This window comes from Vigna unguiculata, chromosome 4, assembly GCF_037176805.1.
Source record: "Vigna unguiculata cultivar grain cowpea cultivar isolate G323 ecotype 2 chromosome 4, ASM3717680v1, whole genome shotgun sequence".
Taxonomy (NCBI): Eukaryota; Viridiplantae; Streptophyta; class Magnoliopsida; order Fabales; family Fabaceae; genus Vigna; species Vigna unguiculata.
The window spans coordinates 1,899,504-1,923,129 of NC_140795.1; the positions used below are offsets into that span (position 1 = coordinate 1,899,504).

The 23,626-nt window shown below is 32.8% G+C and overlaps 5 protein-coding genes across 7 annotated transcripts; 4 read left to right on the forward strand and 1 right to left on the reverse strand.

Annotated features, from left to right (window-relative positions):
- Nucleotides 1–1,946: 1,946 nt before the first annotated feature.
- LOC114181105 (cytochrome P450 CYP736A12-like) lies at nucleotides 1,947–3,926 on the reverse strand. The gene is made up of 2 exons (XM_028067450.2): nucleotides 3,208–3,926; nucleotides 1,947–2,882 (listed from the first exon to the last, which is right to left on the reverse strand). The coding sequence occupies exons 1-2, from the start codon at nucleotides 3,901–3,903 to the stop codon at nucleotides 2,043–2,045; spliced, it is 1,536 nt and encodes a 511-aa protein (XP_027923251.1). The 5' UTR covers nucleotides 3,904–3,926; the 3' UTR covers nucleotides 1,947–2,042.
- A 3,087-nt stretch (nucleotides 3,927–7,013) lies between these two features.
- On the forward strand, nucleotides 7,014–10,524 carry LOC114182014 (cytochrome P450 CYP736A12-like). 3 transcript variants are annotated; one of them, XM_085672727.1, is made up of 4 exons: nucleotides 7,014–7,133; nucleotides 7,353–7,389; nucleotides 8,631–9,417; nucleotides 9,496–10,524. In XM_085672727.1, exons 3-4 carry the CDS (start codon nucleotides 8,725–8,727, stop codon nucleotides 10,336–10,338), a joined length of 1,536 nt encoding a protein of 511 aa, XP_085528853.1. In that variant the 5' UTR covers nucleotides 7,014–7,133; nucleotides 7,353–7,389; nucleotides 8,631–8,724; the 3' UTR covers nucleotides 10,339–10,524. The 3 variants fall into 3 exon arrangements, with proteins under 3 accessions (XP_085528853.1, XP_085528854.1, XP_027924554.2); XM_085672728.1 differs by having other exon boundaries at nucleotides 7,115–7,133; nucleotides 8,634–9,417; XM_028068753.2 differs by lacking the exon at nucleotides 7,014–7,133 and having other exon boundaries at nucleotides 7,173–7,389.
- Nucleotides 10,525–11,714: 1,190 nt separating this feature from the next.
- Nucleotides 11,715–13,565, forward strand: LOC146886621 (cytochrome P450 CYP736A12-like). The gene is made up of 2 exons (XM_085672729.1): nucleotides 11,715–12,499; nucleotides 12,590–13,565. Exons 1-2 carry the CDS (start codon nucleotides 11,810–11,812, stop codon nucleotides 13,427–13,429), a joined length of 1,530 nt encoding a protein of 509 aa, XP_085528855.1. The 5' UTR covers nucleotides 11,715–11,809; the 3' UTR covers nucleotides 13,430–13,565.
- A 1,444-nt stretch (nucleotides 13,566–15,009) lies between these two features.
- On the forward strand, nucleotides 15,010–18,695 carry LOC114182384 (Eukaryotic aspartyl protease family protein). The gene is made up of 9 exons (XM_028069258.2): nucleotides 15,010–15,692; nucleotides 16,040–16,157; nucleotides 16,332–16,561; nucleotides 16,665–16,904; nucleotides 17,222–17,372; nucleotides 17,471–17,556; nucleotides 17,699–17,813; nucleotides 17,900–17,972; nucleotides 18,358–18,695. The coding sequence occupies exons 1-9, from the start codon at nucleotides 15,121–15,123 to the stop codon at nucleotides 18,489–18,491; spliced, it is 1,719 nt and encodes a 572-aa protein (XP_027925059.1). The 5' UTR covers nucleotides 15,010–15,120; the 3' UTR covers nucleotides 18,492–18,695.
- Nucleotides 18,696–19,882: 1,187 nt separating this feature from the next.
- Nucleotides 19,883–22,525, forward strand: LDL1 (LSD1-like 1). Its single transcript, XM_028069017.2, has one exon. The coding sequence runs from the start codon at nucleotides 20,033–20,035 to the stop codon at nucleotides 22,337–22,339; it is 2,307 nt and encodes a 768-aa protein (XP_027924818.1). The 5' UTR covers nucleotides 19,883–20,032; the 3' UTR covers nucleotides 22,340–22,525.
- The last annotated feature ends 1,101 nt before the right edge of the window (nucleotides 22,526–23,626 follow it).

Sequence of the window (23,626 nt, forward strand, 5' to 3'; positions counted from 1 at the left end):
CATCGTTTTTAAATGTAATATAAATAAATAATTTTTTAATCATTATTAAAACTAATATCAACATTTCATTTATAATGTTGATTAATAACTTTGAATATATGAACAAATTTATTTTTATGTAAATTATTTTTTTTAACAAAAAATAAAGCAAAATGTATAGATAATTTTACAATAAAAATTAGAGTAATTATTATAATTTTAATTTTATCTACTTGTAATAATGATGAAAATCAAATTGGTTATACGAGATGAAATACCAATATGAATAAATTATGCTTCAAGAGATTTTATTGAACCTGAAAGCTAAAATTCAAGATAATAGTGATAATTATTTAGTGGTAAAATTGTTATGTGGAAGGGTGATTTTAAACTAACTTTGGTTGTTCTAAAAGAATATCAAGATACGACGTAGTCAAGTGATTAATAAATTATTTTGAATGATTGAAAAATTGCAAAGTTTTCAAGCTTAAATTGCAAATTGCATAAAAAAATTGTTTTGAATTGCATAGAAAAAATACAAATTCAAATGCACCTTCCAATAAGATAATAACAAAATTCAAGGTGAAAAGTTGATATCAAAGTTTTTGAATGATATTAAATGTTTAGGATAAAGTCAAAGAAGGTGTACCTATAAAACTTTTAAGAACCACCTATGATATTTATAATAAAACAAAGTTGCAAGTGAATGATTTGAACAATGTTAATTATTTCTAATATTATCATTAAAGTAAAAAATATAATAAAATATGTATAGTAGAAATTGATTTGATTCAGGATTATCATTTAAGTTTTAAATAAAACAACTCTTCATATATTTATATTTTTGTAATGACAATAAATATGAGTCAAAATAAATCACTTATAGTCATAGTCTTGTATGCATACATGATCATTTCTATTATATGAATAAAACAAAAATATCTAAATTATTTCCTATTATTTTAAGTGATTTAAATAAACTAAACACATTAAGTGAAAGAATTCTAAATTATAAATGTTAATCATGTATTTGGTAACCATTTAAGTTGATTTTATTCTTTTCTATTGAAAAAAATTTAAAATAATAATAATTAAGGTCATTCAATTATCATAATTATATACCAAAGACACAATCACCATTGTAAACAATATTTTTCAAGCATACATATACTTTATTATTCAATTTATTCTAAACTCAACAAATTTCATTATATTAAATCATTACAGACAATCATATTTAAAAGCAATTTATAATATTATAAACAAATTTATTATAATTTTTTATCATTCACTGTTTTAATTGTTACTATTATTAGTCTAAATAAATATGGCATACATTTTATTATTTTTTATACTCAATAAAATATATTTTTATAAATATTAAATGAATTTTTACTTTAATAAATCCGTGCATGACACGACTCAAAATACTAGTTTATACATTGTAAGCAATTACATATAAAAAGTTTATAAAAACACTAATCAAAGATCATCATGAATATCAATTCCACGCTAATAAGCAAGATCTAAATAAGCACTCATTTTCAAAGGCAGAGTCTATAAGATCGTGCCTCCAATTAAAATATTCGAAATAAAAAACTATTGATTTGCCAACTCAAACCACTACGTTCAAGATACGGAACTATTTTGATATTGGAATATGACAAAGGAAAGAAAGAATTTTTTCAATAAATTGTCATGACTTTGATTTATAGTCATATACATTACAAAAACTATTTAAGAAAATAATACATATGACAGAGAAATAAGCACCCACATAACCATTAATTCCTGCTACAAAGAACACTCATTACGAGTGAGGTCAATTGTCCATGAAAAAGATTAACTAAATAGTTTGTATTACATTTTTAAATAAAAAAGTTAATAACTATAATTTTTAATCTAATAGTAAATATTCGATCCTAAAGAGAGACTACTCTAATGAACTCAAAATTAGAGACGAAAAATTTCACTAAAACAACTCGTCATTTAATTTTCTGCCAAACTTTTAGTGCTGTCTCTTCTGCTGCTGATAAAACAAAGTTTCTTAAATACACGTTTGATTAAGCTTCATTAGAAAGGCGATAAGTTGGTATAGCTAGTAAATGCTTACTTCTTGGTATTGAAAGGCCAAATGCTTCAGTCATATCTAAGTCATCACAAGACATTCCAATTGGAAGCTTCCAATCGAAGCAATGCACCAACTGAGCCAAAGCAAACCCAAACGTGGTTAGACCCAATTGAATCCCAGGACATCCTCTGCGACCAGAACCAAACGGTAAAAGCCGAAAGTCATGTCCTCTGATGTCTATGTCACTGTCAGAAAATCTCTCAGGATAAAACATTTCAGCATTTTCCGACCACACCTTAGGATCTCGTCCTATGGCCCATGCATTGATCAAAATTCTTGTCTTCTTCTTTATGTGATAGCCGTCAATACAAATGTCTTGTGAGGACTCACGAGGCACTAGCAAGGGTCCCGGAGGATATAGCCTCAGAGTCTCTTTCACCACCATGTCCAGAAAATGAAGCTTTGGTAAATCACACTCTTCCACAAACCTGTTCATTCCAACTACATCGGTTAACTCTTGTTGGAGTTTCTTCATATCCTTTGGGTGCCTTAAGAGTTCCGACATGGCCCACTCGAGTGCCACACCTGATGTTTCAAATGCTCCTGCTATCATATCAATTATGATAGCCTTCACGTTAGTTCTGTCAATGAAGTGATCCTGTTCCTGCTGATCCATGGCTTGGTGCATGTGTGATAGAAGCATGTCCACAAAATCCTCAGAATATTGCACACTTTTCTTGTCTCTATCAGTTGGATATTCATGATCTTTGATTATTTGCTCAAACACTTGGTCAAATGCATTCCTAGCTTTCTTGAGTTTTGTTTTCAACCCCTGTTATAATAGATTTTGGAAATTTGTTAAACCTATAGCAGTTCAGTATTATTTACAAGGAAAAAGTGAAGATTTTAGATCTATGTACTTGGATTGGATCTGAAGGAAACAATCTCAATAAGATTGTGTAAACAGATGAAAAAGATTACTGAAAGAGAAGAGAGTTTAAACTCTGATTAATGACCAAATTATTAATAAGTCTTTTATTAGATTTAAACATGATTACCATCCCAACTTATCAAGTAATTCTATTAAATAATGAGTTAAAAATAAATATGGGATTAAGTTTTCATTACTAGACCAAAATAATAGTTGAATGTTGTACCTGGAGATCAAAGATGGCTGCCCAAGGTACATAATCTGCTACGTTGAACACTCCAACCAAGTGCAGAACCTGACGAGTAAGCCCTTTTAGGTCGAATCTATCATCTTTACTACACCCAAGTATCATTTTACAGACAATATTTGACATAAGCTCCCCAATCTGCTCACTCAAATTCACAACATCACCTGAAGCTGCTACCTTTTCAACCGATTTCACAAACACTCCTAACTCCTCCCTCCTCAAAGGACCAAGCATCTCAACCTTTGATGAACTTAGAAGCTGCGTGGTGCACAACTTTCTCACGTGCCGCCAATAGGGTCCATACTCCGTAAACACCATGCCCTTGCCGCCATAAGATAGGTATTCTGCAGCTTGAATTTTGGGCCTGCTAGCAAACACAACATCATGGGTCTTGAGGAAAAGTTCTGCAGTTTCAGGGGAGGAAACGACAATGGCTGGGATCTGTCCTAACTTTATGGACATTATGGGACCATGTTTTTTGGCAAGGGCTTGAAGCGTTCGATGTGGGAGTTTTCCTAGCATGTGAAGGTTACCAATAATCGGCAAGGGTTTGGGACCTGGTGGATGTTTTCTGTCATCTTTAAGGTGTTGGTTTGGATGGAACAAGGCAAAGGATAGAATCAAAATGAATAGTACAAGGAGTGTTGCAGGGATGGTCAATGTTTCAAGTAACATTCTCTTACTTGTTTGATGGAAATTCAACAAGGTTTTGTGTATTTATACACGAATAGGGTATATACATAGAATAGGGATGTAAGAATTTATTAAAAAAATAATGTTTTGACTACTCAATTTTGATAATATTTTTTATAACTTTAAATATTATTTTTTAAATAATTTTTCATTTTTTATTTTTGATATTTAAAAATCACTTACAAAATGATATATCATATTATATTGTAACAGAAAATTGTTAATATTTAGTGATTAATATATAATTATCCAATTCTTAATGAAAAAAATATAGCTTGACCTCACCCAAAAATATTACACTCACTTAACAACTATTTTAATAATATAATAATATATATAATAGTGTTTTGAGCGTAAAAATAAAAAAAGTTTATCAAAATATTAAGCTTTTAGATTATTTAGATAATGTATTTTATTTTATGAAAATCATTATATAATAGCATTTACTATCTTAAAATCTTAACCATAATCTTCAAGAGAGGTTTTCATTGATTGAATTCTTTTTAGTGATTTGCCAGATTCACACAAATAAAAAAAATCTATTTTACTGATGATTCAGCCATAGAGATTCAATTTGGTGTTAAATATTGATAAATATTGTATAGTTTTTTTCAAAAAGAATCAAATTCCCTACTCTTTAAGTTACTACCTAATAGTATATTTCTGAAAATGTAGCACACCTAGTCTAGGCATGGGAACAATTTCCTATCATGTGCAAAAGTCAAAAAAACTATTTTGGGAGTTGGGAGTTGAGAATGAAGACAAAATAAAATTATGATGGTGTACGAAGCTTAAATATTTTAACATTATAAATTAGATTCCTTCAATTTTTTATTTAATGTTATCAATATTCATATTTATTTTTTAAAATGTAAGTGTTGTTTTGTCGCAGTATTTAAACCTTTCTCCTCCAAATTAGTCGTTAAATTTTTTTGTTCTTGTCATTTTAGTCTTAGGCAAAAATAAATTTGATGAAATTTAGTTCTTGTTAATTAAAATTTTAATGGGACTTTTTATTCGTGGGTCGGTGAGTTAACCTAACTCATTATGAATTCAGTTCGAATAAATAGGGTTTTAGGTAAGTCAGATTAAAAATTAATCTGTATTAAAATTTATAAAAAAATTTCAATCTAATTTGTGGTGAACTGAGAGTTCAAACCCATTTTGATAGCTCTGATGATAATGATTTAAATACAAAGTTCAAAAATTTATTTACCACTAGTATTATTTATAAAATAAAAAATAAACAAGTACTCACTGAGTGACGTGAGAAACTTATATTGGATATCAATGTAATGTAAGAGTGGTTTGTATCTCAACACATATCACACTGTTATTTACAATATTACTACAGATATGGCAACTCGCATGACACTCATGAATGTCAACAAATATATATATATATATATATATATATATATATATATATATATGTTTTAATTTGAGTTTGTATTAAAACTTAAAATTTGATTTTACTTTTTATAATTTAAAAATCAATAATAAAAAAAAAGCTGAAAGATAATTACTACAGTAGAAATAAATTCAATGCAAAACAATTATATAAATGTAAAAGTTTGCATGTAAGGATGAATTTCACTTTCCACTATTTGAAAAGTATGAGATTGGTTTGAAAGATTCATAAGAAAAAAAAATTGTGAGATAAACTTTTTTTTCACTAATCAAACTAACAATTATCAATAAAAAAATGAAATAAGAACATAAAAACAAAAATAAGAAACAACAAAGCAATAAAAAAAAACAATAGTCCTCATAAGCTTATTACTTGCCACAAAATTAATTCATGATATTATTGAAGCGTTAAAGTTTGCTTATAAGAAAATAACATATATTTAGAACAAGAATACAAACAAAATAAGAGAGAGAACTAACATTAACATTTAAAAAATTCAAAGAAAGAAAAAAAAAAGGCATACACTTAAAAAAATGACTCTTTAATATATTTAAAGATCATAAGACACGAATATTTAGACCCTTAAAATCATGAGCCTAAATTAAATACGTATGTAAAAAGATTGCGTATAAGTTCAATTTTTCTTTCTAAATCTAGAAACATTGACTAGAAATTCAAAAGTTAAAGAGGACAGAATTTAAAATTAAAAATTCAAACTCTTTGCAATTCCTTAGTGCTGGTGGTAGAAAAGTCTGCCTTTAATAAAATACTAGCAAGACTACCATTACTCTGGTCAATTTGAAAGTCAGACTCCTTTTAATTGTGCGTCGTATACACACTTGAGCATTTTATTTTTATTTAAAATGACGAAGATATACAAAATAGTAAAAAAAATAATAAATAAAAATATTTAATGTAATATTTAAACTAAACCTGGAACCTAATCATATCATATCTCTAACACACTCTTATATTAGAATATATATATATATATATATATATATATATATATATATATATATATATATATATATATATATATATAGTCAAAATAGGTAATCTGTCTGACGTGACTCGATCCATTACGGGTTGATTATTTAGTGAGTCAACCCAACCTGCACTTATTGATGGACTAAACGGGTTGGTTGATGGGTTCACTTAATTAAAAAAATACAATTCTTTTTAATCCAAAACAAAATTATAACTCTAATTAATACAATCCAAATACAAACCAAAATCACAAAAATATAAATTATTTATGTGTTGGCTAAAAAAACATAACATGACCCAAAACAAAGTTCAACTTAATAAAAAAACACTTGTGTGATCTTCTATTTATGGGCTGATGAGACAACTTAACTCACTACAGTTCAACCCGAATGAGCCAGATAAGAAATAAACACGTACTAAAATTTGTAAACAAATTTTAACCCAACCCAACCCAAACCTGTGATAAGTCAGGTTGGCTCGTGCATTCAAAGCCATTTTGACCGAATGTCATTAACACAAATCCCCTTATCACATCTTACCACGAATAATTTAAATAGAGCATCCTTTTCATGATGTAATAACTTGGTCGATACGTAGATTAAACTTAATTTAACTTGTGAGATACTACGTATGAATTGTAGGCTTACCTTGAAGAATGTGATGACAAAAAGAAAGCAAATTGAGTATAAAATGAATATGATATAGCAAGTAGTTGAAGATTCTAAGCCACCAAGGAAGATATTTGGAGAGTTGGCTAATGTTTTAAAAAGGCACAAAAGTTGGCAAAACCTCTCATCGGTGTTTCCAATTGGTAAGTTTCCAATGACCGACAAAGTCAATTTTTCCACTTACCAAATAAACTAAATTCCAAAACCATTTCACATTCATACGCATCAAACAACCACTTCTTCTTGCATTATTCAATGCCATCAACCCAGACAAACACGTTTTTCTGCTTTACTTGTTTCATTTTATAACGTTTCTGTTCCTTACATTTTCTCATCTCTCTTCTGCACTCTCTGCTGCTCAGGTTCCCGTTTCTCTTCGTTGGATCCACACACACTACGGTACTTCTCTCTCATTCTATTCTTATTTTATTCTCTATTTTGGGTAATGGGACAAACCAAACTAAAATACAACAAAACCATTGGGTACCATTGTTGTCTCAACAGTTTCGCCATGTTGTCTTATTCAAGGTATCTGTTTATGAAATTTGGGAGGCTCTAAAGATTCTTAATTTTACTGCGGATTTGTTGAATCCTGTTACTGTTGTAACTTCAGAAACTGTGTTTTTGAAATCACTTTTCACTGATTATACTGTGTTTCAGAACCAGTTTTTCTGATGAACAGTGCTGTTAGAGACTGGGGTAATAATAGTAATAATAAGTTAAAATTGGAACTACTCTTGTCTTAGGAGGAATAAAATCGTCACTTTTTTGGAACAAGGGATCTGGTTGCTACCCAAATGATATGATTTGAATCACTATCAGTATCTTGGCTGTGTCTGTCATTTGTTTAACTATTTATGGAAAGAGGGTGTTTTCATGTTTGGGTTCAGATTTAACCAAGTATTCAAAGCTGGAAACTTTTTTTTTTTTGTTAAGAAACGGAACATTACACTCTTTCATGATTTTCGATGTATTTCTTTAATACAAAATTATTTATTACTTTTTTAGTAATGTCACCTTTGACCAACAATAATCAGGAACTCAATTTGGCTCATCTTGCTCAATATATAATAAAAGTAAATTAAATTTTGAATATCAGTGATATAGCCTTTTTTGAATTTTCTTATGTTTAAATTTTACTGGAAATAATAATAATAATTATAATAATATTATTATTAATTTTAGTGAATTGACCTGCAAACTTTTCAAGCCAATGCACTCAATGCATTTTGTTTTTATCCTTCAAGAGCGTGGACTTGTCAATTGAGTTAATGCAGATAATAACTTGTAATGCTATTGGTCTTAGGCCAACCATCTTTTATTTATTTTTTCTTTCTTTTTCTTTCTTTTTTTTCCTTTTTCACATGAATGTCGATCACCTTCATTCCTCAACCTCATTTTTCTAATCTATTTCTCATCCTATTCAAGAAAATACTTCATTGGTGAGGAGATAACAGAACATATATATATTTTAATTAATTATACTATAAATGAATTTATAGTAAATTAATTTTTACTTTATAATCTTTATCTTTGTTTAGCAAGTCTGATTTGTTGATTACATGAAGCATGAAGTTTATTTCTTTTCTATTTTAACGTTAGAAGCCACAATTTACTCTGCAGTCACCCATTTTTTGTAGCAGGAAACTGTGTCCATTGCAAAACCTTGGTTACCTTAAGATCATACAAGGAATACTCCACACATTCTCCATTTTTAATCAAGAAAAATCAGAAATGGTTCCTGAAACACTCGCTGTTCCTGCAATACTCCTTGTGGTATTCATATTTGTTGTATCAGTTGCTGTGTTGAAACCAAAACAAGGCCAAGATAATGGAAAACACCCACCTGGTCCCAAGCCCCTCCCAGTTCTTGGTCATCTCCACATGCTAGGGAAATTGCCACACCGCACCCTTCAATCCCTTGCAGCAAAATATGGACCTATAATGTCCTTAAAGCTAGGGCAGGTTCCAACCATTGTGATATCTTCACCTGAAGCAGCTGAACTATTCCTCAAGACCCATGACCTCAGTTTTGCTTCCAGGCCTAAAAGCATCTCATCCCAATATATTTCCTATGGTGGCAAAGGCTTGGCTTTTTCTGAGTATGGTCCCTACTGGCGCAACATGAAGAAACTCTGCACTGTAGAACTTCTGATTGCATCAAAAGTTGACATGTTTGCTCCCATGAGAAGTGAGCTGTTGGCAGAGTTTGTCAGTTGTCTGCAGAAGACAGCATCGTCGCATGAGGTTATAGATGTCAGTGATACTGTCGGGGATGTCATTGAGAATCTCACCTTTAAAATGATCTTTGGTCGAAGTAAAGACGATAGATTCGATGTCAAGAACCTTGTTCGTGAAGTACTGAACTTGTCAGGAACTTTCAATGTTGCAGATTATTTGCCCTGGCTACGCATGTTTGATCTTCAGGTATGAAATGCTACTGCATGTTTTGTTATAGATTTTATTGTGATTTAAATCATACTAACAATTTGATTTAATTTTCAGGGACTAGTAAAACGATTAAAGAAAGTGAGCAAATCATTTGACGTGGTCATGGAGCAGATTATAAAAGACCACGAACAAGATTCTGATAAAGATGAAAAGGGTCAAAAGGATTTTGTGGACATACTCCTTGCACTTCTGCATCAACCTTTGGATCCTCAGGATGAAGATGGTCCTGTGGTTGAAAGAACGCATATCAAGGCTATTGTGATGACTATGATTATTGCAGGAGTCGACACATCTGCCACAACGGTTGAGTGGGTCATGTCAGCACTCTTAAAGCATCAAAGAGTGATGAAGAAACTGCAAGATGAGTTGGAAAGTGTGGTGGGGATGAGTAGAAAGGTGGAGGAAACTGATGTAGAAAAGTTGAGTTATTTGGACATGGTGGTGAAGGAGACATTAAGGTTGTACCCTGTTGCACCTTTGCTGGTACCTCGTGAGTGTAGAGAAGATGTTACTGTAGATGGTTACTGCATTAAGAAAAAGTCAAGGGTGATAGTGAATGTATGGGCTATGGGGAGAGATTCTAAAGTTTGGTCAGAAAATGTTGAGGAGTTTTGTCCTGAAAGATTTTCCAACAGCAATGTGGACATAAGAGGATTAGACTTCAGACTCATACCATTTGGTTCAGGTCGGAGAAAGTGCCCTGGGATTCATTTGGGTCTCACCACTGTTAAGATTGTTCTTGCTCAATTGGTTCATTGCTTCAATTGGGAGCTTCCTCTGGGCATGTCCCCTGATGAATTGGACATGACTGAGAAATTTGGTCTCGCAATGCCAAGAACTAAGCATTTGCTAGCAGTGCCAACTTATCGCCTAGCGAGTGATGTTGGAAAGGAATAAATTATGCAGATTAGGCTAATTGCTAAACATGGTTTACCTAAAATTAAATTAGGAAAAGATGTTTTTTCAGTTACTATTTTATCTGCATGAACCTTCAAATTGGATTTTGTATAGTTTGTAAATTTAATCTGTGAGATTGTGTCTATATATATATGCACGAAAGATTCAGTATTTTAAAGTTCGAAATTGGAGCAGAAAATCAGCATTGCAAAACAAAACATGGAAAAGACATAACAGAGTATACGAACTAGGAGGTAACTGTATAGAACAGACATTCTGAGAAATAAATAATGTCTCCTGGCTAATGTTGAATGCAGAAAATGGAGTCAATCGAAAAACCAAGCATGAGATTCAATTGACGTCACAAGATTTTTCTTAAACACGTAGTTCATTAATTATTATCATTAAAGATATGCAATTTTTAATTTATCTATCAGAGTTGGCACATTTGGTTGAATCTTCTGCTTCTGGGTGCATTCAGATTTATCTTATTGATAAACTATATATATAAATTATACTGTTCTTGTCAAGGTTTGTGGTCTTTTCTAACCTTATAAATCTGAAACATTTTCTCTATCAAAACAATAAAGAAACTTTTGATTCTGAAAACAAAAAAACCAGCCGAAAACATTCTTTTCATCTTCGAGGACTGTCATTTTCTAGGGATATATATGTTTTGATTTTTAAAATTTTCTAACCAAATACAATACATCTACCTGGTCACTGCTAATTTTAGTTATAAATGCTTACTTTGGTTGTCAAATAGATTCGAATCAAATCCATCGAAGATTTTTCTTCGATCATCACAAAATACGTGATCAGATTTCATACGTAAAAAAATCTATAATCATCAACACAAACAATCGGAGTTATCTGAAGTAGAATCGTCCCAAATCACAAAGAGACACTAATCCTCTTCACTACTTCTTCGACCGTTACCTTAACACATTATCAGTTCTTAAACTATACATATGCTTCGGTCAAAGTTTGAAATATTGATTTATAATGTAAGAATCAATAAGAGACATTCTCAATTGATTTTGAAGTGTATCTTTATTTTTTTATTGGGTTTTTCAAAATCAGGTTAAAATACTAACTAATTTAATTTCTTATAAACTTTCAAAATTTTGAATCAATCCATGCAAGAGGAAGATATTGTTGGTTAGTTTAGAAGATATTTTGTTTTATGCCGTTACTGTTCTGTTTCTGTGATCAAATAAATTTATTTAATATGTTATTTATTAGGGATAATGGTTTGAAGTCTAAGTCAACACCCACCCATAAATTTAGCATGAAATTTTGGAAGTGGAGTTAACGGCAAAGCCAATCTTTCCCGGTAATAAAATATGAGTTGACAGTAATATATCTCTCTATTATGCTGTGTTTAACAGATATAAATACAGGTCACAACCAATTCCTTAGCCATCACCAAAGCTTCATACACATCAACAATAAACCAAACAGCAACAACATGTTCCATCTAACACTACTCATTCTCCTAGCCCCGCTAGTCTCATTAATCTACATCCTACACACCACCGCGTCACGGCGGAGACAGCCACCGTCTCCTCCGGGGCCGCCACGGTTACCGATAATCGGAAACCTCCACATGATGGTAGGAGGAAGAGAAGCACTCCCACATCGTTCGCTCCAATCCCTGTCCCAACGTTACGGTCCTATAATGTCGCTACAACTGGGAAACGTTCCGACCGTGGTGGTCTCGTCCCCGGAGGCCGCGGAACTGTTCCTCAAAACCCACGACGCTGTGTTCGCGAACAGGCCCAAGTTCGAAGCGGCCCAATACACGTACGGCCCAGAGAGCGTGGCGTTTGCAGAGTACGGTGCGTACTGGAGGGGAGTGAGGAAGGTGTGCACCACGCACCTTCTGAGCGCGTCGAAGGTGGAGCGGTTTGGGCCTTTGAGGAAAAAGGAGGTTGAGGCGATGGTGGAGCGGTTGAGGGAAGCAGCGGCGGCGCGTGAGGTTGTGGACCTTAGCGAGCGCGTGGGGGAGGTTTTGAGGGACATGGCATGCAAGATGGTGTTGGGAAGGAACCAGGATGAAAGATTTGACTTGAAAGGGATTCTTCTGGAGACCATGAGTGTTTCAGGAGCTTTCAATGTGGCAGATTATGTGCCTTGGTTTCGACCCTTTGATCTTCAGGTTTGTATATAAGAAGTTGCTGCCATAAAGACACGAACTTTATATATATTCGGATGATTAAATTAATTTATGCTTCTGTTTGTTCCTCAGGGATTAACAAAACGATCAAAGAGAATCAGCAAAGCGCTTGATGAAATGTTGGAGGAGATGATTGAAGAACACGAAGTGGTTCCTAAAGCAGAAGGGCACCTCAATGATTTCATTGATACACTACTTTCGTTGAAAGACCAACCAATGCATCCACATGTTGAAGACGCACCTGTGATCGATAGAAGAAGCATAAAGGGTATTGTGTTTGACATGGTGATTGGTGCATCAGAAACTTCCAGCAACGTGATCGAATGGGCGATATCAGAACTTGTGCGACATCCGAGAGTGATGGAAAGTGTTCAAGAGGAGCTGAAACATGCGGTTGGAATGAAGAAGATGGTGGAGGAGATTGATCTGGGAAAACTGAGTTATTTGGATATGGTTGTGAAGGAGACCCTAAGGCTTCACCCTGTTGTGCCGTTACTGGCACCTCATGAATCAATGGAGGATGCAGTGATAGAAGGGTATTACATAAAGAAGAAATCACGAATAATAATAAATGCATGGGCCATAGGGAGAGACCCTAAAGTGTGGTCTGAAAATGCTCAAGTGTTTTACCCTGAAAGATTCGTTGATAGCAACGTAGATTTTAAGGGACAAGACTTTGAACTGATACCATTTGGGTCTGGTCGGAGAAGCTGTCCGGGAATTGTGATGGGTTTGAGCATAGTTAAGTTGGTTATAGCACAGTTGGTACACTGCTTCAACTGGGAGCTACCTTATGGTGTTGCTCACCATGAATTGGATATGAACGAGAAATCAGGGTTATCGATGCCAAGAGAAACACCTTTGCTTCTCATTCCCACTTGTCGTTTGCTTCATGAAACTCTGGTGAATTAATTTAGACATGAGACACCGGTGGTGAGTCAGAAGATATCATAGTTAACGTTAGAAGGAAGATGAGAAAGAAAATTAGATTGCATGCATCATGATTTCTCCTTGGATATATCCACTAAATATTGTATTGTACAAGAGTCTCAGAATAATTTAAATATATCATTGTCTTTCAATTATCATAAGTGTTTTTAAAGACAAAACCAACTCCATCTAGAAAAAAAAATCAGTTTCTTTTTAATATTAATTGTTTTAGACCTAAAAAACCATTTAAAAAAAATCATTTATAAATTTGTTTTTAAGTTTTCCAAAATCCTTAATATATATATATATATATATATATATATATATATATATATATATATATATATATATATATATATATATACTTAATTTGTTTGTTTTATATAGGGAAAACATATTCAATCACCTTATATGTATTTGTCATCAATAAAAAATGAATTCAATATTAAATGTTAATAGTGAAGAAAAAGGTATAAGTCAATATGTTTGAAACAGATACTAGGTATTGTTTGCGATATAAATCACCTCAAACATATGCAAAATTTCAGGTTTCTTCATCATATTACAACCTAAAAGTTCATATGGAAAGGTAAAAATGGATGAAAAAACACTATATGTAAAATATACTTAAAACCACGTTTACTTTTCTTAATTCTAATTTTAATTTATTTATATACACATTTAATCAAGATGAGTCTTTTATATCTTAAAATATAATTTTAATCTTTTAATATATTCTACTTACACAATCTCTATCGCAAAACTTATTATACAAAATCCCTGTTGTGGTTAATGTTTTCAAAATATAATTTCTTTTTATTTTAATAATTTAAAGTTTTACATTTTAAAGATAAATATATTTTTAGTTTATAAGTTTTCACATCAAATTATATTTAAATTTTAATATATTTTGATTTCAAAATTTTAAAAATAAAAGTATATAGTTATTTTATCCTAATTATATTAATTTTTTTTGTGTCAAATGACATTTTAACGTTGATCACTCACAGATTTACGTTTGAGCTTCAGTAAAAAACACATTTTATATGTCACCAAAATTTAAAATAATTATATTTATTCACTTTTAAATATTGAGACTAAAATATGTTTAAATTTAGAACTATAAAATCCCATCAAGATTATAAAATTCAAGAACTAACAATATATTTAATTTTAAATTTTATTTATATTAAAGTCTTATTATTATGCACATATTTTACTTTATAAATTAAAATAATACAATTATGACATTCAAATATGTTTGTTAAAGTGATTAAGAAATCGGAAAACTAATGTTTGTAATACTTCAGATTTAATCGATCCCACTTAAGTAAGGACTTTAAAACCATGCCTAGAAAAATATTTTCAAAGTGATAAAAATAAAACAAAAATGGAGTAATACTTTTGAATAAAAAAACAATAAAAATTCTAAGACAACATTTTTCTACGGTGGTTATTTCTTGGTGCTTGGAAGGAACCTTCTTCTGAGTAAACTGAGTACTGAACACGTTTTCTGGCGGTAAGATAAGAAGAGTAACTATTGATTGACCAAGTCCTGTCTCATATCTTATGACAGAGTAGACTAAAGACTGCTTGGTATAGCTACACACATTCTTCATTCATCTCTTCCCTCTCTTTCATCATCTTCTTCTTGTTGTTGTTCTTCTGCAGAAATGGAAGATGATGAATTTCCTCAGATCAAAGGTGTTGTTATAATCACCCTTCCACCCCCTGATAACCCTTCTTTGGGCAAAACCATCACTGCTTTTACTTTCTCTGACCCTTCTTCTCCTCAACCCTCGCTTCTTCAACAATCCAACCAAAACCAAACAAACCTCAATCATCACAACAACACTGATCCTCCCCTTCGCTCCAACCCATCTAATTCTCAGCTTAGTTTTTCACTCAGAAGACTCTTCCACGCCACCCCACTGAAGCTTTTCTCCTTCTTTGGTCTTCTTCTCTTTGCTCTCTTTCTCTATGGTTCTGTTTCTTCAACCACCACTCTGGAACTGAGTGGCCCCAAGAATGATGCTGATGATGATGATGGCAAACCCGGATCATATTTGCTCCCTTTGTATCCTAAATTTGGTGTTTTGGGGCAGAAGAACATGAAGCTCCAAGTGGGGAAGCTTGTTCATAAAGATAAGTTTTTGACACAAACCAAAAATAGGGTTGGTTCTGAGGTTGTGGCCGTTGACTCTTCTTCGGTTTTTCCTGTCAGTGGCAATGTTTTTCCCGACGGGTATGATCAAAATCGTTGCTTTTCCTGATTTGATTGTGGGGTTTACGAAGAAAAATAAAAGTAAAATTGAAGACTTTAAATGTTTCTTTTTTACTTAGTGATTAAATAACTAATATAGAATCTCTGCTTCTGCATTAATTGCAACTGCATCAGCAACACAGTTTCTGTAATTACACTGCTACTGTTATGAAATTTAGAAAGAAAGAAAAATTACATTTCCTTTTGTCCTTTTACGTATTGATTAATAATATTCAATTAGCTTATAGAAAAGAATAGTGCAATTGTATGATAAGCTAGGAACTACCGATTTTCTGTGATTTGGCTTACCAACATGTTCTTCCTTGCAGGTTGTATTTCACTATTTTACGTGTTGGAAATCCTCCAAGAAGTTATTTTCTTGATGTGGATACAGGGAGTGACTTAACTTGGATGCAGTGTGATGCTCCTTGCACAAGTTGTGGAAAGGTATACTTTATTATTGATCAAATATCAAGCCACCTCAGTTAGATGAATGTGGAATTTTTAATGGAACTATAGAGCATAGATATAACTTAGTTACTAGATGTTTATGAAATTTTGCATTTTGTGGATTTTTGGGATTGGAGAATTGTGTTTACTTGAAGGATAAAATTAATTCAGGGAGCTCATGCCCTATACAAGCCAACAAGATCCAATGTAGTATCATCCATGGACTCTCTCTGCTTGGATGTTCAGAAAAATCAGAAGAATGGGCATCACGAAAGTTTGCAACAGTGTGACTATGAAATTCAATATGCAGATAGGAGTTCTTCCTTGGGAGTTCTTATTAGAGACGAGCTTCATCTTGTATCTAAAAATGGATCCAAAACCAAGCTAAATTTTGTTTTTGGGTATGAATCCCTTCTTTTTTTGCAGCTCTACCTTTTTCTTTTTTCAATAGTGTATTGTAAGAAATTGATGATCCATTCAATGCTATACTTTTATATTATTAAGGTGTGGATATGATCAAGAAGGCTTACTTTTGAACACATTGGCAAAGACAGATGGAATCATGGGACTGAGCAGGGCAAAAGTGAGCCTACCTAACCAGTTAGCAAGTAAAGGGCTTATTAAGAATGTGGTTGGTCATTGCTTGAGCAATGATGAAGTTGGTGGTGGTTTCATGTTTTTGGGTGATGATTTCTTGCCATATTGGGGCATGACTTGGGTTCCCATGGCTTATACCCTTACTACGTGAGTATAACTTCTTAATTAAGAATGTGATTGTTCCCAACTGATTATGAAGTGAGTTTGATTTTCTTCTGTGAAACTGCAATAGATTTCCACTTTGAGAATGTTAAGGAATGTTGTGTCTTGTACCAACAACAGGTTAACCTTTTTGTAACAAGGATACAAAATTACTTAACAGAGAATATCTAGATTTATTCGATTTCATTAGAAAATTTCCATATTTTTAATATTTTTAAAGTATTTACTTTTTTTCCTCATGCTGAGCAACATTCTAGCTTTGTTCTGATTCTTTTGTAATTTAAATGTTGAATGCACTATAGGGATTTATACCAAACTGAGATTCTTGGAATAAATTATGGAAATCGGCAACTGAGTTTTGATGGGCAAAGCAAAGTAGGAAAGGTGGTTTTTGATAGTGGCAGCTCGTATACATATTTCCCAAAAGAAGCATACTTGGATCTTGTTGCTTCTGTGAGTTTTTACATTTATTAATCTGAAACCATTTTGTACATTTTTCTTGAGTCTGTTCTTGCACACCACATATTCATTACTTATACTTACTGGTGCAGCTTAATGAAGTTTCTGAGTTGAGACTCGTTCAAGATGATTTAGATACTACTTTACCTATTTGCTGGCAAGCAAATTTCCCAATCAAGTAAGATAAATTACTCAAGGTGCAATTACTTTTTGCATTTATAATGTTGGTTTTGTTATAAAGTAACATAATTTGTAAAGCAGTAATTACAGCAGGTGAAATGACACTATTTTGTTCTAAAATACATGTTACATGAATGCAGATCTGTCAAAGATGTCAAGGATTACTTCAAGACCTTAACTCTTCGGTTTGGAAACAAGTGGTGGATTTTGTCCACAATTTTTCAGATTCCTCCAGAGGGTTACTTGATCATTAGTGTAATCCTATCTTTTTGTTTCAACTTTTTGTTCCAATTGATTTTGTTATTGTCATGTATTCTAAAAAACTACCTTTTTTGCTGCAGAACAAAGGCAATGTGTGTTTGGGTATCCTTGATGGTAGTAATGTAAATGATGGATCCTCAATTATTCTTGGAGGTACTCTCAGCCTCATGAAAACCTGAAAGCTTACAAATAATTTATATTTTTTGTGTTTTTTTTCCCTTATAATGGTATAAGTGCGTGTTTGGTTCTGCATCAAAGTGATGAAGAATTAGTTAGAATTGATTTTCTAATGCAGAATCAACATGTGTTTGATTTCTAAAATCAATTAAAGGATAAAAAATTCATGTTGAATACGTTAGATAATTGACGCTGAACCAAACACACACAAGATGTTGGTGATTGAATTGCAAATACAGGGTTATCTCACACTACTTCACTTAGCCTGTAATCTTTGTACATTTTTGTTTAATGTGTTTGATGATGAATAACTCAAGTGGGGTGATGATTTGGTTCTCCTTGCTGATTATGATTTTTGCAGACATTTCATTCAGAGGATACATGGTTGTGTATGATAATGCAAAGCAGAAAATTGGTTGGAAGAGAGCAGATTGTGACATGTCAAGCAGAAGATTGAGAAAGAAAAACAGTTTTATACCTGATACCATGCTATAATTTACACTAAGAAAAACAATATAACTTGTATTATTTACATATCCTTTCATGGTAAAATCTAAGATGGCACACACAAATAAAACTGCCAATGTAGAGTTACACACAAAAATGTAGGAACTTAGAAGAGTAATGGATACAATAGGTTATTTTGTACTTCAATAACTATTTCATTAAGAAAAATGTCACCACCAACACTTTTCTCAACACTTTCTTTTATTTTAAATTCATTGGAAACCTTCAACATAGGTGGTTCTTAGTTGATTTCATTTAATAATACTGTTTGAAAGAAAGTATCGGAGAAAGTGTAGTTAGTTCTTTTTATATCAACTATTTTATCCTTTTTTTTTTAGATATAAGATTTATATTCAACTAATTTATAAGATTATGTTTTGTTTTTTCAAAAGTAATTGATGGATGGAAGTGTAGTTTTAATTTTTGAACTTAAACTCTAATATTTTTAGTTTTCATGGAAGAGAAAAAGAGACATTTTAGTGTTTATTGTTTGGAAATTAAAATAATTTAAGATACTTTAATAGAAAAATAATCAATATAAAGGATAATTAAAAAAGGGTCCTCTGAAAAGAGATTTACAATTACTGTTAAGTGGATAGGGAAGAATACAACTATTTAGTTCAACTGAAAGATAGCTTTGTTAGGGTTTATTTAGATGGCTTATTCATCTTTTTTTATTATTCGATAATCTATTATTTATATTTTTCCACATCGTTTAATAAATATTTTATTTAAAATTAAATTTATTTCTTAATTTTGATTAACTCAATCTTACTATATTGTTTAAAATAATTATATATAACATATTTTAGTAAAAAATATAAATAACATTATTACTTTTTTAGAATAAAAATAATTAAGATATTATTACTTAATTTGTTAAAATAAATTACTTATATTAAATTTAATTATAATTTTATAATTTTTAAAATTATGTACATTGTACAATAAAAATAATTATATATATAATACATTTTTGTTAAAATTATATATAAATAACTTAAATATATTTTTATTATAAAACAAATTAAAAGATTATTATTTACTTTTATAAAAGATAATATTTAAATTTAATTTAATTATATTTGAAATTTAAAATTATTTTAATAAATATATCATGAATTTTAAACCCATGCGTGAAATCCTAATTTAATAGACTCGAAAGAATTCTACCAATTTTAGAAACATCTAAAATTATAAGATTAATAAAAATATAAAACTAAATGAAAAATACTTAAAGTATAACAAAAACTTCATGACTGAAATAATGTAAGCAATTATGGTATTATGGTATTGACTAAGATTAGCAAAATTATAATTTTTTGAAATATAAGAATCGAAATTACTGAAAAAGTAAAAGATATATAATTTATTCTATAGTATATTATATAAGTCAGACACTAGAAGAAGAAAAATAATAAATAGTCTTATTTATCCAAAACTGAAAAAAAAAACAAAAATAATTTGAGAGCGAAAGATCACACTGGCAACGCTCATCACCCAACACAACTAATCACCCACCACTAACAATGACGGAGCCGCCGCCTCCACCACCAGTACCACCACCATCACAAACGGTGTCGCCGGAAAATGACGTCGCAATGTCCCCCCAAAACTCCTCCGAAGACCCAGAATCCTCCCTCCCCACCCAAATGACGCCCGAGCCCGCTGTTCCAGAATCTCCAGACTCCACCACGACCCGACACGACCCGGTTCCACCGCCGCGAAAACGTCGCCGTCGCAAGAAGTTCTTCACGGAACTCAACGCTCCATCCTCCACTCGCCGAAGCGACGTAGCCAAGGACTGCGACGTGGAAGCCCTAATAGCGATCTCGGTGGGGTTTCCAGTGGACTCGTTAACCGAGGAAGAGATCGAGGCGAACGTGGTTTCCACCGTGGGTGGCTCCGAGCAATCGAACTACATCGTCGTAAGAAACCACATATTGGCACGGTGGCGGTCCAACGTTTCGGTCTGGTTAACCCACGACCGGGCCCTCCGGTCGATCCGGTCAGAGCACAAGGGCTTGGTCGAAACCGCGTACAGGTTCCTCCTGGAGCACGGTTACATCAACTTCGGCCTTGCACAGGAGGTAAAAACCCTAAAGCTGAAACCTTTCGATGGGTCTGATCGAGGAACGGTGATTGTGATCGGTGCTGGGTTCGCGGGTTTGGTTGCAGCTAGACAATTGGTGTTCATGGGGTTTAAAGTCGTGATTTTGGAGGGTAGGACCCGACCCGGTGGGAGGGTCAAGACGAAGAAGATGAGTGGTGATGGTGTGGAGGCTGCAGCTGATTTCGGTGGGAGTGTCCTCACCGGTATAAATGGGAACCCTCTTGGGGTACTTGCTAGGCAATTGGGTTTGCCATTGCATAAGGTTAGGGATATTTGTCCTCTGTATTTGCCTGATGGGAGGAGTGTTGACCCTGAGGTTGACTCTAGGGTTGAGGTTTCTTTTAACAAGTTGCTGGAGAGGGTTTGCAAGCTCAGACAGGCTATGATTGAGGAGGTGAAGTCAGTGGATGTGCCATTGGGGACGGCATTGGAGGCTTTCAGAAGGGTTTACAAGGTGGCTGAGGATAAGGAGGAGAGAATGCTACTGAATTGGCACCTTGCAAATTTGGAGTACGCGAATGCAACTCTCATGTCCAATTTGTCTATGGCGTATTGGGATCAGGATGATCCCTATGAGATGGGGGGTGATCATTGCTTCATTCCAGGGGGGAATGAGACATTTGTTCGTGCATTGGCGGAGGATCTACCTATTTTCTATGGGAGAACTGTGGAGTGTGTGAAGTATGGGAGTGATGGGGTGGCAGTTTCTGCTGGTGGGATGGAGTTCAGAGGGGACATGGTGCTTTGTACAGTGCCATTGGGGGTGCTTAAGAAGGGGGATATTGAGTTTATACCTGAGCTTCCTCAGAGGAAGAAGGATGCTATTCGTAGGTTGGGGTTTGGATTGTTGAACAAGGTTGCAATGTTGTTTCCATATAATTTCTGGGGCGGGGACATTGATACTTTTGGTCATTTGACTGAGGATTTGAGTATGAGGGGTGAGTTTTTTCTGTTCTACAGCTACTCCTCGGTGTCTGGGGGGCCCCTTCTGGTGGCTCTTGTTGCTGGGGAGGCTGCAATAAGATTTGAGATGATGTCACCGGTGGAGTCTGTGAAAAGGGTGTTGGATATTCTGAAGGATATTTTTAATCCAAAGGGGATTGTTGTTCCGGAACCTGTTCAGGCAGTGTGTACTCGGTGGGGGAAGGATCACTTTGCATATGGATCTTACTCTTATGTTGCTGTTGGGTCTTCAGGAGATGATTATGACATTCTTGCAGAGAGTGTTGGGAATGGAAGAGTGTTCTTTGCTGGAGAGGCAACTAGCAAGCAGTATCCTGCAACCATGCATGGAGCGTTTCTCAGTGGAATGAGAGAGGCTGCAAACATTTTGAGAATGGCAAAGAGAAGGTCTTCCATACCTGACACATCAAGAAGTAACACCCAGGAGGATGATGATCTGCACAAACTGTTTTTGAAACCTGATATGGCATTTGGTAGCTTCTCTGCTTTGTATGATCCAAAACTGAATGATCTTGATTCCAGTTCATTACTGAGGGTTAAGATTGGAGGTGCTGGCAATCTTTATCTCTATGCATTGATCTCAAAGAAGCGGGTCATTGAGTTGAGTCAAGTGGAGGGAGATGAGAACAGGATGAGAATTTTAAACCGCAATTTCGGGGTGAGTTTAGTTGGGAGGAAGGGTTTAAGTGGTGCTGCAGAATCTCTTATTGGCAGCATAAAACTGTCTAGACACAACTTTGATGCAGTGGATAATTCTTAACAGCATCATGGAGAATAGAACTTCCTTGATCCTGTTATGTTTAAACCTATATTCTTCTGAGATCTTATTAGACAATGACTAATTTTCCACTTGTAACCATTTTTCTCAAGGATGTTTCATAATGAACAAAATCAGTTAGTAGTACTGTTTTCTCTTTATGATTTTGAATGTAAAAATGTTTAGGTCGAGTCTGGTAACTCTTCAAGAACTAGTTCAAATAGAGAATTCAAGATTCAATGATACGAAATGAGTTCTAAAATTTGGACATCATGTTTGATATGCCTGACTAAAAGAAGCTTCCATTTCGATGCAAATCCTTAGATACAATCGTGCTTCACACTTCCTTTTCTGTCTTCATAAACAGTATTCAAGTGATCCAAACAGAGGCTTAGATTTCTCCTTGGACCCAATGATTGCTTTCACTTTATATTTCATAATAATTATTTATTTTGAAAATTTACTTTCTCCTTTATATTTTAAATAATAATTATAGTCTTCTATTTTTTTTTTCTCTGGAAGTCTTCTTTGTTATTAAACAATTTGAAGTTTTGAATTAAAAGTTTCATAAACTATTTCTACAATATTTAATCTAAAATTATAATTTCAAATTCTGAATTTGTCAATTTTAAAAAAAATTGGTATCACTTTTAGGTTAACTGATAGAAATTAGTTGACACTGAAAACATGAGAAAAGAGAAATGAGATGTAACAGGTAACTGTCATCTCCCAATATTCCGGAATAGCAGACATTACATTTGACCACTCCACTCCATATTCCTTTATATTCATTCGATCTATTATAACATCATCACCAAAATGCTAGTCAGGACAAGAAGAATTGAATGAAAAAAGGTAATTAGTATCGCTTTCAGATATGTATCAATAAATCAGCAATGAATCAAACTATATCTTACTATAGTTGTGCATGTGTGATGTCTTTAATTTTAAAATATACATTTCAATACATTCATAACTTTTTCAGTTTCTAAATAATTACTCACTTTGCTTCTATGCTAAACGAATATCATTTACTTTTATATTTTTAATAAATTGGGATTATTTTTCTTACTTTACTTTAAAACATCATACTGAATAAAATTTAAATAAAATTATAAAAAACAACTAATTTTAAAACAAAAAATGTTTTATAAATAAAATGAGTATATATTATTAAAAACATACAAAAAATAAGTGTTGTTTTTACAAAAAATGAGAAATGCTTGTATATGTAAAAGTTAAAAAATATATGAATATATTTTTATCAAAAATACAACAAATAAATAATCA